The sequence below is a fragment of the Oncorhynchus nerka genome, linkage group LG2, assembly GCF_034236695.1.
Source record: "Oncorhynchus nerka isolate Pitt River linkage group LG2, Oner_Uvic_2.0, whole genome shotgun sequence".
NCBI classification, from domain to species: domain Eukaryota; kingdom Metazoa; phylum Chordata; class Actinopteri; order Salmoniformes; family Salmonidae; genus Oncorhynchus; species Oncorhynchus nerka.
This window is the reverse complement of record NC_088397.1, coordinates 80,150,060-80,165,692: the sequence shown is the minus strand read 5'-3', so window position 1 is coordinate 80,165,692 and position 15,633 is coordinate 80,150,060. Positions and strand designations below refer to the sequence as shown.

At 42.2% G+C, this 15,633-nt stretch overlaps 1 protein-coding gene across 29 annotated transcripts in view; it reads right to left on the bottom strand.

Moving 5' to 3' along the window:
- The window catches only part of cast (calpastatin), a 78,331-nt gene that overhangs the window by 6,566 nt on the left and 56,132 nt on the right, over positions 1-15,633 (bottom strand). For 15 of the 29 annotated variants that reach the window (XM_065003248.1, XM_065003254.1, XM_065003258.1 and 12 more), the window contains 18 exons: positions 15,543-15,623; positions 14,965-15,000; positions 13,957-14,043; positions 13,682-13,762; positions 12,970-13,047; positions 12,627-12,695; positions 12,160-12,282; positions 10,467-10,547; positions 10,027-10,104; positions 9,573-9,659; positions 9,298-9,378; positions 8,272-8,316; positions 7,939-8,067; positions 7,080-7,202; positions 3,152-3,196; positions 2,796-2,948; positions 1,952-2,074; positions 304-384 (listed from right to left, as the gene is read on the bottom strand). In XM_065003248.1, the coding sequence (XP_064859320.1) occupies positions 304-384; positions 1,952-2,074; positions 2,796-2,948; positions 3,152-3,196; positions 7,080-7,202; positions 7,939-8,067; positions 8,272-8,316; positions 9,298-9,378; positions 9,573-9,659; positions 10,027-10,104; positions 10,467-10,547; positions 12,160-12,282; positions 12,627-12,695; positions 12,970-13,047; positions 13,682-13,762; positions 13,957-14,043; positions 14,965-15,000; positions 15,543-15,623 (1,581 nt within the window). The remainder of the gene's footprint in view (positions 1-303; positions 385-1,951; positions 2,075-2,795; positions 2,949-3,151; positions 3,197-7,079; positions 7,203-7,938; positions 8,068-8,271; positions 8,317-9,297; positions 9,379-9,572; positions 9,660-10,026; positions 10,105-10,466; positions 10,548-12,159; positions 12,283-12,626; positions 12,696-12,969; positions 13,048-13,681; positions 13,763-13,956; positions 14,044-14,964; positions 15,001-15,542; positions 15,624-15,633) is intronic. The other 14 variants (XM_065003337.1, XM_065003242.1, XM_065003281.1 and 11 more) reach the window with 13 other exon arrangements.

The window sequence follows — 15,633 nt, the reverse complement described above, 5'->3', positions numbered from 1 at the left end:
TTTCACTAGAAAGCTGTCTTTACAGAACGTTAGCATATCAGTTGTCATAAGCTATTACAGCTGACACTATTTTTAAATTATATGTCATGGTCATCTTGTATGTATCATAAATACAACATGGCATTAGCATTAGCAGCAGGTGGCTAGCAAGTTAGCTGTCCAACAAGATAGGCTACATTGTGCTGTGTCATTATGGCTGTGCTATGTCAGTTGACATTGGTTCTCATAACAGTTTACCATCTCATGCTAATAACAGTTCTACGATGAAGGGTTGAAGAACAATAATTATCAGTCTTTCTTTACCTTGATGGGAGCGGATGGAGGTGGAGCAAAGTTTGAAAAGCCAGCAGACAAGGCATCAACGGCAGCCAAATCCTCAACTTTCTGTCAACAGATTAAATATTATCGCGTTATAATGACATCTCACTTTAGGGCTGGGCGATACATTGAATTCATTCGATTAATTCGATTTTTTGTTCTTGCGCGATATTCCAAATGCCTGTACCGCAAGAATCGAGGTTATTTATCTTTTTTAAGAGCGTTTACTTCCGCTTGTTCTCGTGTTGTATTTTTGGTCTCGTCTCTTTCGCTCCTTCTGTGCGGTGTGCATCTCCCCATTTACACGAGAGGTCTATATATAATGAAGAGATGCCTGAACAAGCTTAGGTCCAAAATAAACCCAAATTGATCGAGAGCGAACCCTTTCGCTTTGCCTCTCTCTCTCTATGATTTACACACCTGTCCTCTCACGCCAACAAAGTTGAGAGATCACATCTTCCTCTCTGACAAGCGGTTTCAACTCGCTATTTGCATTTTAGTTTTGGTGCAACAGAATCGGTCATATGGACACCAAAACACATTGAAACATTATTTTACTGTCATAGGGGATAAGTTAACTTTTCTAATGTCTCAACTACTCAAATTGCGCGCAGAGACGACACGTCTAAAACTAGAGTATGAAAGAAATTGATTGAGCTCACGCATTGGGTACCGCTAAGCAGCATTTTAGCCACATTCTGTTGTACTCGCGGTCTCGCCAGTGTTTTATAAATGTGCAATAAGCATAACAAACTATTATATACGGAATTGGCAATTCGTTCTCATTCTGAGAAATAAGGTAGACCACCTGAATTCAACATCTGAACAAAGTGGACAGGCTAACATGCTTTAAGAAAAGGTTGGAGACAGACAAAAAGGTGTGTTCATAACAATTAAACTGTTCAACCTTGTTACCTAGCAAATAGATCTAAGCTGGCTAAACTTGAAATATAAAAAGATTAGCTAAAGATTAGATATTGAGACCTGTGCTCATTTTATATAGCCTAATGCCTACTACAAGAAGTTAGTCATTATTAGTGAATGTGCATTATGCTTGGTTCTACTTACATTTGTAACAAAAAAGGGCATTTTCACAGACAGACTTGAAAGCCAGATCAGTAATTATAGCAAAAAAAAGCAGGTTAAACTATTTTGATAAAATAATTAAATTATTAATTGGTCTTATGGTTGTGGAAGGCTTATACACTATATACAGTGCATTGGAAAGAATTCAGACCCTTTGCCTTCTTCCACATTTTGTTAAATTACAGCCGTATTCTAAAATGAATTACATAATTTCTCCCCTTATTAATCTACACACAATACCCCATAATGACAAAGTGAAAACAGGTTGTTTTTTTTGTTGCTAATTTCTAAAAAAGAAATACCGTATTTACATAAAAATGTAAAATGGTACAGTAGACATCCTTCACTGCGTCCAATGCACTTTGAGTCTCTGTTACTGTGCCCATCTGTTAATTCATGATCTTGGATACATTGTGTGAAAACAGCAAAAAAATGACAATGACACAAACAAGTGATCAATGATAGCCCCCTAACCCCAGGGATAGCCCCACCCTCAAGAGCCTTGTACTGTAGCGTGGTTAATACACCAAAGTAAACTGGAGTCTACCTTAGTCTGTGGCCCCTTCAGAGAGGCATCTCCAGCCGCGGCAGCTGGTGCAGCAACAGCCGTAACCAACTTAGCAGGATCCTTTTTAGCCATGTCAACTTTGCTTGATGTGGTGGGCACACTCTATAAACGCATATGGTTCAAGCCATTAGACGAGATGCAGAGAGGAGTTCAGAGAGCTGAGCATAATCTCACAGTCAGTTTACTGGAGTGATAGAATGATTGTTAGCAGCTTGTCTGTCATTGGTAATGTAAAGAAAAGGAGCCATGAGAAGAGAAGTACCTGACCAGAATTTGTTTTTGCAGATTTTACTTGAGTAAAAGGAAGGTAAACAAACCGCATCAACCTAAACCAGGTAAACAAACCCTGTCAACCTAAACCAGGAAAACAAACCCAGAAGTAATACTAGATATGGTGTGCTGCAACCAGAAGAAAAAGGAAAAGTGGAAATATATTGTGGCTTCTCTGTGGTGACAATAGATGTGACAGACATGGTTTGTCTTGACGTGTTGAGCGTACCACAAATGTGGGCATGCTGGGAAGACTTAAAAGTAAGCATAAGAGTGTCTGTCCACTTCCCACTTAGACATACAGACACCTTCTAGGCCAGAAGTAAGGAAGTCCAAAGCAGAGATATGTTTTGAAATATATCGGCAGAGAGAAGAGGAAGATAGAATACCATATAAAGGGGTGGAAGAACGACTAAAACCTCAAGATCACGGGAGAGATGAGGAAGACATAACACATGGAATAATGACCCAGGAAGAGTGTGTTGAATGGGGAAGTGAGCGTAAAGAGAGCCAGGTCGGGTAAAGAATAAAGATCCAAAGAGAGAGGCCCTACACTCCTCGACTGTCTGCCATCTACCATGGCTGTCTGTTCCGGAGACTCTTGAAGCTTTGGTACTTCAGCTTTCCATGGCGTTGTCGCCTCCCCTACAATATTGCCTCCTCCCGTGGTAAGAGGTGTAGCTTTGGCTGGGTGCATGGGAGCCGGCTACAATCAAGGATGAGTTAATACTCAATGTATACAACAGAAAAATAACAAATTCAATGTATTGACACCCTGTAACAACGGTTAATCCAATAACACTGGTTAATGTAATAACTTATCTAAATGTAATAAATATAGATGTTTAATGTAATATAATTGGTCAATTTAATAACTAATAATAGAGAGACAGGCAAGATATGTTTTACCTCTTTGGCTGCCTTAGCTCCTGGGGGAACTACTTCCACCTGTACCTGTAACCCAGAGTAGGAGAGGTTAGTGAATACAAAACTAGGCTACTATCAAATCAAATCAAATTTTATTTGTCACATACACATGGTTAGCAGATGTTAATGCGAGTGTAGCGAAATGCTTGTGCTTCTAGTTCCGACAATGCAGTAATAACCAACAAGTAATCTAGCTAACAATTCCAAAACTACTACCTTATAGACACAAGTGTAAGGGGATAAAGAATATGTACATAAAGATATATGAATGAGTGATGGTACAGAGCGGCATAGGCAAGATACAGTAGATGGTATTGAGTGCAGTATATACATATGAGATGAGTATGTAAACAAAGTGGCATAGTTAAAGTGGCTAGTGATACATGTATTACATAAGGATGCAGTATATGATATAGAGTACAGTATATACGTATACATATGAGATGAATAATGTAGGGTATGTAAACATTATATTAGGTAGCATTGTTTAAAGTGGCTAGTGATATATTTGACATCATTTCCCATCAATTCCCATTATTAAAGTGGCTGGAGTTGAGTCAGTGTGTTGGCAGCAGCCACTCAATGTTGGTGGTGGCTGTTTAACAGTCTGATGGCCTTGAGATAGAAGCTGTTTTTCAGTCTCTTGGTCCCAGCTTTGATGCACCTGTACTGACCTCGCCTTCTGGATGACAGCGGGGTGAACAGGCAGTGGCTCGGGTGGTTGTTGTCCTTGATGATCTTTATGGCCTTCCTGTGACATCGGGTGGTGTAGGTGTCATGGAGGGCAGGTAGTTTGCCCCCGGTGATGCGTTGTGCAGACCTCACTACCCTCTGGAGAGCCTTACGGTTGTGGGCGGAGCAGTTGCCGTACCAGGCGGTGATACAGCCCGACAGGATGCTCTCGATTGTGCATCTGTAGAAGTTTGTGAGTGCTTTTGGTGACAAGCCGAATTTCTTCAGCCTCCTGAGGTTGAAGAGGCGCTGCTGCGCCTTCTTCACGATGCTGTCTGTGTGGGTGGACCAATTAAATTTGTCTGTGATGTGTACGCCGAGGAACTTAAAACTTACTGCCCTCTCCACTACTGTTCCATCGATGTGGATAGGGGGGTGTTCCCTCTGCTGTTTCCTGAAGTGCACAATCATCTCCTTAGTTTTGTTGACGTTGAGTGTGAGGTTATTTTCCTGACACCACACTCCGAGGGCCCTCACCTCCTCCCTGTAGGCCGTCTCGTCGTTGTTGGTAATCAAGCCTACCACTGTTGTGTCGTCCGCAAACTTGATGATTGAGTTGGAGGCGTGCGTGGCCACGCAGTCGTGGGTGAACAGGGAGTACAGGAGAGGGCTCAGAACGCACCCTTGTGGGACCCCAGTGTTGAGGATCAGCGGGGTGGAGATGTTGTTGCCTACCCTCACCACCTGGGGGCGGCCCGTCAGGAAGTCCAGTACCCAGTTGCACAGGGCGGGGTCGAGACCCAGGGTCTCGAGCTTGATGACGAGCTTGGAGGGCACTATGGTGTTAAATGCCGAGCTGTAGTCGATGAACAGCATTCTCACATAGGTATTCCTCTTGTCCAGATGGGTTAGGGCAGTGTGCAGTGTGGTTGAGATTGCATCGTCTGTGGACCTATTTGGGCGGTAAGCAAATTGGAGTGGGTCTAGGGTGTCAGGTAGGGTGGAGGTGATATGGTCCTTGACTAGTCTCTCAAAGCACCTCATGATGACGGAAGTGAGTGCTACGGGGCGGTAGTCGTTTAGCTCAGTTACCTTAGCTTTCTTGGGAACAGGAACAATGGTGGCCCTCTTGAAGCATGTGGGAACAACAGACTGGGGATTGATTGAATATGTCCGTAAACACACCAGCCAGCTGGTCTGCGCATGCTCTGAGGGCGCGGCTGGGGATGCCGTCTGGCCCTGCAGCCTTGCGAGGGTTAACACGTTTAAATGTTTTCCTCACGTCGGCTGCAGTGAAGGAGAGTCCGCATGTTTTAGTTGCGGGCCCTGTCAGTGGCACTGTATTGTCCTCAAAGCGGGCAAAAAAGTTATTTAGTCTGCCTGGGAGCAAGACATCCTGGTCCATGACGGGGCTGGTTTTCTTTTTGTAATCCGTGATTGACTGTAGACCCTGCCACATACCTCTTGTGTCTGAGCCGTTGAATTGAGATTCTACGCTTAGCTTGTTTGATTGCCTTGCGGAGGGAATAGTTACACTGTTTGTATTCGGTCACCTTGCCCTGATTAAAAGCAGTGGTTTGCGCTTTCAGTTTCACGCGAATGCTGCCATCAATCCACGGTTTCTGGTTTGGGAATGTTTTAATCGTTGCTTATGGGAACGACATCTTCAACACACGTTCTAATGAACTCGCTCACCGAATCAGCGTATTCGTCAATGTTGTTGTCTGACGCAATACGGAACATATCCCAGTCCACGTGATGGAAGCAGTCTTGGAGTGTGGAATCAGATTGGTCGGACCAGCGTTGAACAGACCTCAGCGTGGGAGCTTCTTGTTTTAGTTTCTGTCTGTAGGCAGGGATCAACAAAATGGAGTCGTGGTCAGCTTTTCCGAAAGGAGAGCGGGGCAGGGCCTTATATGCGTCGCGGAAGTTGGAATAGCAATGATCCAAGGTTTTTCCAGCCCTGGTTGCGCAATCGATATGCTGATAAAATGTAGGGAGTCTTGTTTTCAGATTAGCCTTGTTAAAATCCCCAGCTACAATGAATGCAGCCTCCGGATATATGGATTCCAGTTTGCAAAGAGTCAAATAAAGTAAGTTCAGAGCCATCGATGTGTCTGCTTGGGGGGGAATATATACAGCTGTGATTATAATCGAAGAGAATTCCCTTGGTAGATAATGCGGTCGACATTTGATTGTGAGGAATTCTAAATCAGGTGAACAGAAGGACTTGAGTTCCTGTATGTTGTTGTGGCAACACCACGTCACGTTAACCATGAAGCATATGCCCCCGCCCCTCTTCTTACCAGAAAGATGTTTGTTTCTGTCGGCGCGATGCGTGGAGAAACCAGCTGGCTGCACCGACTCCGATAGCGTCTCTCCAGTGAGCCATGTTTCCGTGAAGCAAAGAACGTTACAGTCTCTGATGTCCCTCTGGAATGCTACCCTTGCTCGGATTTCATCAACCTTGTTGTCAAGAGACTGGACATTGGCGAGGAGAATGCTAGGGAGTGGTGCACGATGTGCCCGTCTCCGGAGTCTGACCAGAAGACCGCTTCGTTTTCCCCTTTTATGAAGTCGTTTTTTGGGGTCGCCGGCTGGGATCCATTCCGTTGTCCTGGGTGAAAGGCAGAACACAGGATCCGCTTCGCGAAAGTCATATTCTTGGTCGTACTGATGGTGAGTTGACGCTGCTCTTATGTTCAGTAGTTTTTCTCGACTGTATGTAATGAAACCTAAGATGACCTGGGGTACCAATGTAAGAAATAACACGTAAAAAAACTGCATAGTTTCCTAGGAACGCGAAGCGAGGCGGCCATCTCTGTCGGCGCCGGAATGTATCTGTGATACTACTGTGATACTCCTCAGCTCCTATACCCAACTGAGCTTCTGGATTGCTGTGGGCTCAATTCAACCAAACCTACATAGGTAGAACTCATGCAGGAACAAGAGCACCCTCTTTCTAATGTAGTCAAAAAAAAATGCAGAATGGTAAATCAGGTGGCAGGTAGCCGAGCGGTTAAGAGCTTTGGGCAAGTAACCGAAAGGTTGCTGATTCGAATCCCTGAGCCGACTAGGTGAACAATCTGTCGATATGCCCTTGAGCAAGGTACTTAACTCTAATTGCTAAGGAAACGAACAAGTGATCAATGATAGCCCCCTAACCCCAGGGATAGCCCCACCCTCAAGAGCCTTGTACTGTAGCGTGGTTAATACACCAAAGTAAACTGGAGTCTACCTTAGTCTGTGGCCCCTTCAGAGAGGCATCTCCAGCCGCGGCAGCTGGTGCAGCAACAGCCGTAACCAACTTAGCAGGATCCTTTTTAGCCATGTCAACTTTGCTTGATGTGGTGGGCACAGTCTATAAACGCATATGGTTCAAGCCATTAGACGAGGTGCAGAAAAGAGTTCAGAGTGCTGCGCATAATCTCATAGTCAGTTTACGGGAGTGATAGGATGATTGTTAGCAGCTTGTCTGTCATTGGTAATGGAAAGGAAAGGTGCCGTGAGAAGAGAAGTACCTGACCAGAATTTGTATTCACAGTTTAGCAGAGTAAAAGGAAAGTAAACAAACCCCATCAACCAAAACCAGGTAAACAAACCCCATCAACATAAACCAGGTAAACAATCCCAGAAGCAATACTATATATGGTGTGATGCAACCAGAAGAAAAAATTGAAATATATTGTTGCTTTTCTGTGGTGACAACAGATGTGACAGACATGGTTTGTTTTGATGTGTTGAGCGTACCACAAATGTGGGCATGCTGGAAAGACTTAAAAGTAAGCATAAGAGTGTCTGTCCACTTCCCACTTAGACACACAGACACCTTCTAGGCCAGAAGTAAGGAAGTCCAAAGCAGAGATATGTTTTGAAATATATTGGCAGAGATAAGAGGAAGATAGAATACCATATAAAGGGGTGGAAGAAGACTAAAACCTCAAGATCACGGGAGAGATGAGGAAGACATAACACATGGAATAATGACCCAGGAAGAGTGTGTTGAATGGGGAAGTGAGCGTAAAGAAAGCCAGGTCGGGTAAAGAATAAAGATCCAAAGAGAGAGGCCCCACACTCCTCGACTGTCTGCCATCTACCTTGGCTATCTGTTCCGGAGACTCTTGAAGCTTTGGTACTTCAGCTTTCCATGGCATTGTCGCCTCCCCTACAATATTGCCTCCTCCCGTGGTAAGAGGTGTAGCTTTGGCTAGGTGCATGGGTGCCGGCTACAATCAAGGATGAGTTAATACTCAATGTATACAACAGAAAAAGAGCAAATTCAATGTATTGACACCCTGTAACAACGGTTAATGCAATAACACTGGTTAATGTAATAACTTATCTGAATGTAATAAATATAGATGTTTAATGTAATAAAATTGGTAAATTTAATAATGAATAATAGAGAGAAAAGCGAGAGATGTTTTTACCTCTTTGGCTGCCTTAGCTCCTGGGGGAACTACTTCCACCTGTACCTGTAACCCAGAGCAGGAGAGGTTAGTGAATACAACACTAGGCTACTATCTGTGATACTGCTCAGCTTCTATACCAAACTGAGCTTCTGGATGGCTGTGGTCTCAATTCAACCAAACCTACATAGGTAGAACTCATGCAGGAACAAGAGCACCCTCTTTCTAATGTAGTCAAAACAAAAATTGCAGAACGGTAAAGCAGGTGGCAGGTAGCTTATCGGTTAAGAGCTTTGGGCCAGTAACCGAAAGGTTGCTGATTCGAATCCCTGAGCTGACTAGGTGAACAATCTGTCGATGTGCCCTTGAGCAAGGTACTTAAACTCTAATTGCTCCTGTAAGTCTCTCTGGATAAGAGCGTCTGCTAAATGGCTAAAATGGTACAGTAGAAATCCTTCACTGCATCCAATGCACTGTGAGTCTCTGTTACTCTGCCACTCTGTTAATTCATGATCTTGGATACATTGTGTGAAAACAGAGAAAAAATGACAATGTCACAGTTTAGTAGAGTAATAGGAATGTAAACAAAACCCATCAACCTAAACCAGTTAAACAAACCCCATCATCCTAAAGCAGATAAACAAACCCCATCAACCTAGAAACTGTAGCCCTCATATGACAAACCTGTTTCTTAGGTTCTAGTTAAGAGGAACAGGGGAACGTTCAATTGAAGCCTTCACTAGAAAGCTGTCTTTACAGAACATTAAAATGACATCACAGTTGTGATAAACTATTACAGCTGACACTGTCAAAATGATATGACATGGTCATCTTGTAAGCATCATTAATATGTCATGACATGATAAGCAGTAGGTGGCTATGAAGTTAGCTGTCCAACAAGGTAGCCTACATTGTGCTATGTGTCATTATGACTGTGTTATGTCAGTTGACACAACTTGATATTGGTTCTCATAACAGTTTACCATCTCATGCTAATAACAGTTTTACAATGAAGGGTTGAAGAAAATATTATCAGTCTTTGTTTACCTTGATGGGAGCGGGTGGAGGTGGAGAAAAGTTTGAGAAGCCAGCAGATAAGGCATCAATGGCAGCCAAGTCTTCCACTTTCTGTCAACAGATGAAATATCATTGAGTTATAATGACACCTCACTTCTTATTTAGAGTATCACTGGTCAGGACCTCAGTCTCACTCAAAAGACTATGGGACTAATAATAATTCTGTAACCTTATGCATGTTTTAGGGAACAGGGCTCTAATTGATTTATAAGTGATTATAACCTGTTAATAGTGCAAAGTCTCACCTTCTCCTGTTTCTGAGGGATGGGAGGCATAGAGGTTGTGAACCCAAAGGACAGGGAGTCCAGAGCCTCATCGGTGCTCATGGGTTTCTGATACAAGTAAACAAACAAGCAAACAAATAACCTCAGTTATACACAATGCATTACAGTAACAGTTTTGTCTTCAACTGCACCACTAGAGGGCGAGTCAAAATAACTCTAACCATTTAAAAGAGACCAGGAGCAAAAGAACTGACACACCCACCAATGAAGAAGAGTTTGTTGTCCATTTGCATGAATATAGCATTTTTGATGACAAAGTACTCAACACAACAGTAGCACAGCATCAGCTGCAACATTGGACATCCCAGTTTAACACTGGACATAAAGCGTTTGTCACTGTTTATTGTGTATTATGCATGGCTTATGTTATGTAGTCATGCAGGATGTAGGACCTGCTTTCTTTGGTGTTATTTACCTTTTCCACCTTAGCTTTCTTGTCAACGGGGGGAGCAGGACACTTGGTCACAGGTGCAGACTTAAACTCTTCAGCTTTCTAGAAAAAGAGAAAGATTATTTGGTTTGTTAAATACTGTTTCTTAGGTTCTAGTTGAGAGGAACAGGGGACAGCTAATTTCAAGCTTTCACTAGAAAGATGTCTTTACAGAACGTTAGCATGACATATCAGTTGTCATAAGCTATTACAGCTGACACTATTTTAAAATTATATGTCATGGTCATCTTGTATGTATCATAAATACAACATGGCATTAGCATTAGCAGTATGTGGCTAGCAAGTTAGTCATTATGACTGTGCTATGTCAGTTGACATTGGTTCTCATAACAGTTTACCATCTCATGCTAATAACAGTTCTACGATGAAGGGTTGAAGAACAATAATTATCAGTCTTTCTTTACCTTGATGGGAGCGGGTGGAGGTGGAGCAAAGTTTGAAAAGCCAGCAGACAAGGCATCAACGGCAGCCAAATCCTCAACTTTCTGTCAACAGATTAAATATTATCGAGTTATAATCACATCTCACTTTAGGGCTGGGCGATACATTGAATTCATTCGATTTTTTGTTCTTGCGCGATATTCCAAATGCCTGTACCGCAAGAATCGAGGTTATTTATCTTTTTTAAGAGCGTTTACTTCCGCTTGTTCTCGTGTTGTATTTTTGGTCTCGTCTCTTTCGCTCCTTCTGTGCGGTGTGCATCTCCCCATTTACACGAGAGGTCTATATATAATGAAGAGATGTACGTCTCTGCCTTAACAAGCTTAGGTCCAAAATAAACCCATAGAAACGCATTGATTGGGCTTATATTGGACAGATTTGATCGAGAGCGAACCCTTTCGCTTTGCCTCTCTCTCTCTATGATTTACACACCTGTCCTCTCACGCCAACAACGTTGAGAGATCACATCTTCCTCTCTGACAAGCGGTTTCAACTCGCTATTTGCATTTTAGTTTTGGTGCAACAGAATCGGTCATATGGACACCAAAACACATTGAAACATTATTTTACTGTCATAGGGGATAAGTTAACTTTTCTAATGATATCCTTTTTATGTCTCAACTACTCAAATTGCGCGCAGAGCCGACACGTCTAAAACTAGAGTATGAAAGAAATTGATTGAGCTCACGCATTGGGTACCGCTAGCAGCATTTTAGCCACATTCGGTTGTACTCGCGGTCTCGCCAGTGTTTTATAAATGTGCAATAAGCATAACAAACTATTATATACGGAATTGGCAATTCGTTCTCATTCTGAGAAATAAGGTAGACCACCTGAATTCAACATCTGAACAAAGTGGACAGGCTAACATGCTTTAAGAAAAGGTTGGAGACAGACAAAAGGGTGTGTTCATAACAATTAAACTGTTCAACCTTGTTACCTAGCAAATAGATCCAAGCTGGCTAAACTTGAAATATAAAAAGATTAGCTAAAGATTAGATATTGAGACCTGTGCTCATTTTATATAGCCTAATGCCTACTGCAAGAAGTTAGTCATTATTAGTGAATGTGCATTATGCTTGGTTCTACTTACATTTGTAACAGAAAAGGGCATTTTCACAGACAGACTTGAAAGCCAGATCAGTAATTATAGCAAAAAAAAGCAGGTTAAACTATTTTGATAAAATAATTAAATTATTAATTGGTCTTATGGTTGTGGAAGGCTTATACACTATATACAGTGCATTGGAAAGAATTCAGACCCTTTGCCTTCTTCCACATTTTGTTAAATTACAGCCGTATTCTAAAATGGATTACATAATTTCTCCCCTTATTAATCTACACACAATACCCCATAATGACAAAGTGAAAACAGGTTGTTTTTTTTGTTGCTAATTTCTAAAAAAGAAATACTGTATTTACATAAAAATGTAAAATGGTACAGTAGACATCCTTCACTGCGTCCAATGCACTGAGTCTCTGTTACTGTGCCCATCTGTTAATTCATGATCTTGGATACATTGTGTGAAAACAGCGAAAAAATGACAATGACACAAACAAGTGATCAATGATAGCCCCCTAACCCCAGGGATAGCCCCACCCTCAAGAGCCTTGTACTGTAGCGTGGTTAATACACCAAAGTAAACTGGAGTCTACCTTAGTCTGTGGCCCCTTCAGAGAGGCATCTCCAGCCGCGGCAGCTGGTGCAGCAACAGCCGTAACCAACTTAGCAGGATCCTTTTTAGCCATGTCAACTTTGCTTGATGTGGTGGGCACAGTCTATAAACGCATATGGTTCAAGCCATTAGACGAGGTGCAGAGAAGAGTTCAGAGTGCTGCGCATAATCTCACAGTCAATTTACTGGAGTGATAGGATGATTGCTAGCAGCTTGTCTGTTATTGGTAATGTAAAGGAAAGGAGCCATGAGAAGAGAAGTACCTGACCAGAATTTGTTGTCAGTTTAGTAAAGTAATAGGAAGGTAAACAAACCCAATCAACCTAAACCAGGTTTTAAAAAACCATGTCAACCTAAACCAGATAAACAAACCCTGTCAACCTAAACCTGTCAACCTAAACCAACCTAAACTATCAACCTAGAAACTGTAGCCCTCAAATGACAAACCCCATCTGTCTTCGGCTTGGTGTCCAGTGGGGAGTCCAATCCTGACATCAGAGAGAAGTCATCAGCAAACTGAAACACAAACACAAGTCAATAGATAACAGCTTCACAACCCGACATAAGTATAACATAGAATAGTTGAAGAGTTTGTTGTCTATTTGAATGGATATAGCATTTTTGATGACAAAGTACTCAACACAACAGTAGCACAGCGTCAGCTGCAACATTGGACATCCCAGTTTAACACTGGACATAAAGCGTTTGTCACTGTTCATTGTGTATTATGCATGGCTTATGTTATGTAGTCATGCAGGATGTAGGACCTGCTTTCTTTGGTGTTATTTACCTTTTCCACCTTAGCTTTCTTGTCAACGGGGGGAGCAGGACACTTGGTCACAGGTGCAGACTTAAACTCTTCAGCTTTCTGGAAGAAGAAGAGAGATTATTTGGTTTGTTAAATACTGTTTCTTAGGTTCTAGTTAAGAGGAACAGGGGAACGTTCATTTGAAGGCTTCACTAGAAAGCTGTCTTTACAGAACATTAAAATTACATCACAGTTGTGATAAACTATTACAGCTGACACTGTCAAAATGATATGACATGGTCATCTTGTAAGCATCATTAATATGTCATGACATGATAAGCAGTAGGTGGCTAGGAAGTTAGCAGTCCAACAAGGTAGCCTACATTGTGCTATTGTAACAGTATAACTATAGACCGTCCGCTCGCCCATACCCGGGCGCGAACCAGGGACCCTCTGCACACATCAACAACTGACACCCACGAAGCATCGTTACCCATCGCTCCACAAAAGCTGCGGCCCTTGCAGAGCAAGGGGAACTACTACTTCAAGGTCTCAGAGCAAGTGACGTGACCGATTGAAACGCTAACACCGCTAACTAGCTAGCCATTTTACATCCGTTACACTATGTGTCATTATGACTGTGTTATGTCAGTTGACACAACTTGATATTGGTTCTCATAACAGTTTACCATCTCATGCTAATAACAGTTCTACAATGAAGGGTTGAAGAAAAATATTATCAGTCTTTGTTTACCTTGATGGGAGCGGGTGGAGGTGGAGAAAAGTTTGAAAAGCCAGCAGATAAGGCATCAATGGCAGCCAAGTCTTCCACTTTCTGTCAACAGATGAAATATCATTGGGTTATAATGACACCTCACTTCTTATTTACAGTATCACTGGTCAGGACCTCAGTCTCACCCAAAAGACTATGGGACTAATAATCATTCTGTAACCTTATGCATGTTTTAGGGAACAGGGCTCTAATTGATTTACAAGTGATTATAACCTGTTAATAGTGCAAAGTCTCACCTTCTCCTGTTTTTGAGGGATGGGAGCCATAGAGGTTGTGAACCCAAAGGACAGGGAGTCCAGAGCCTCATCGGTGCTCATGGGTTTCTGATACAAGTAAACAAACAAGCAAACAAATAACCTCAGTTATACACAAAGCATTACAGTAACAGTTTTGTCTTCAACTGCATCACTAGAGGGCGAGTCAAAATAACTCCAACCATTTAAAAGAGACCAGGAGCAAAAGAACCGACACACCCACCAATCACATTTCCTAGAATCTAAATCACAACAAAGCACTCCGCAAAGGACTCTGTGCAGAATCTCTTTACAAAACATCAGATTTGGCAGGAAGCCTAGTGGTTAAGAGCATTGGGCTAATAGGTTGCTGGTTCAAATCCCTGAAGTGGACTAAAATGTAACTGTAATAAAATAAAAAACGCTTTATAACCAAACGGGCAACTTTAGACAACTCACTTTTATTTTTTTTGACAACTCACACAACATACTTCAGGGGTAAAATAGTTTGCCTTCTGTCCTAACAAGCTCTTAGAAGCAGAAGTATACTACACAGAGAACTGCAGTACAAAACAAGGTGTAGCCCAGAGGGTGAATGTGTGTGCAAGTGTGTATAAGTGAATAGGTGTGGAGTAATGAGTGATTGTGTGTTGACTATTTATCTGTTGTTAGTGTGTGGGTGTGTTTATAAAGGATGGGTTTAGCAGAACTAGAGCCAGCTGGTTGAGGTGGGTCTAATGTTGTTTGCAGAGCCAACACCCCACAGCGCAAAGCAACATTCCACACTGTAGGAGGTACCCAAAACTGTCAGAAGAGACCATGGGATGACCTATGGTTTGTTTAGTACCTTTAGTGTGTGTGTGTGTGTGTGTGTGTGTGTGTGTGTGTGTGTTTTGTACGCACATGCATTAGTATGTGGGTATGTGAGAAAGATTGAGAGGAAAAAGTCAATATCTCAATATTTCTCCCCAGCATACAGTGTATTCCCTAGCAGTAAATACAATGACTTACCGGGACATCTTTTGGCTTGACATCTGCAACTGGGGCCTATGAAAACGTGATTTAACATTGTAATTCAATGTAATAAAAGTACATGAATGATATATTCTAATTGAGTAAGCCTAGATTTAAATAAAATCGGATCATGTTCTGACAAAAGAATATTAAAGTGTGGTAACTGTATACAGGCTTTTTTGGCCTCCAGAAACAAACCCTAGTCCAACATATAAACCCGAAATAAAAGGATAGATATGGTAGTAACTTCATCTTGTCATCTGATCAGCTTGGTGAAAATGGGCCCATATTGCTAAAACCTATCCATTCGTCTCAGATTAACACAAGTGTCCAGGGGATAGGACATGGTCTAGGGGCTGTTTCTGGATGGGGCGTATCTCTCTGTTGGAAGACCTGATAACCAAGGGGTTCCAGTCAAATGTCTTATGTCAAAAGGAGTACTGCAGTACAAAGCTAAAGATACATGCAAACTCAAAGCTCTCTTACAGCAGAAGGCTGAGGGTTGGATTAAGATGCAGAAGTGATGATGATGATGAGGAGGGAAAACACTGGAGGAGGGTGATTTAAAGACTGACCATGTCTTCAAATCGGTATCCTGGGGGCAGTGGGCAGTCGTTCCCCCCACAGATCACTCCCTTCTTTGAGGATAATCCATGCTGTGAGACA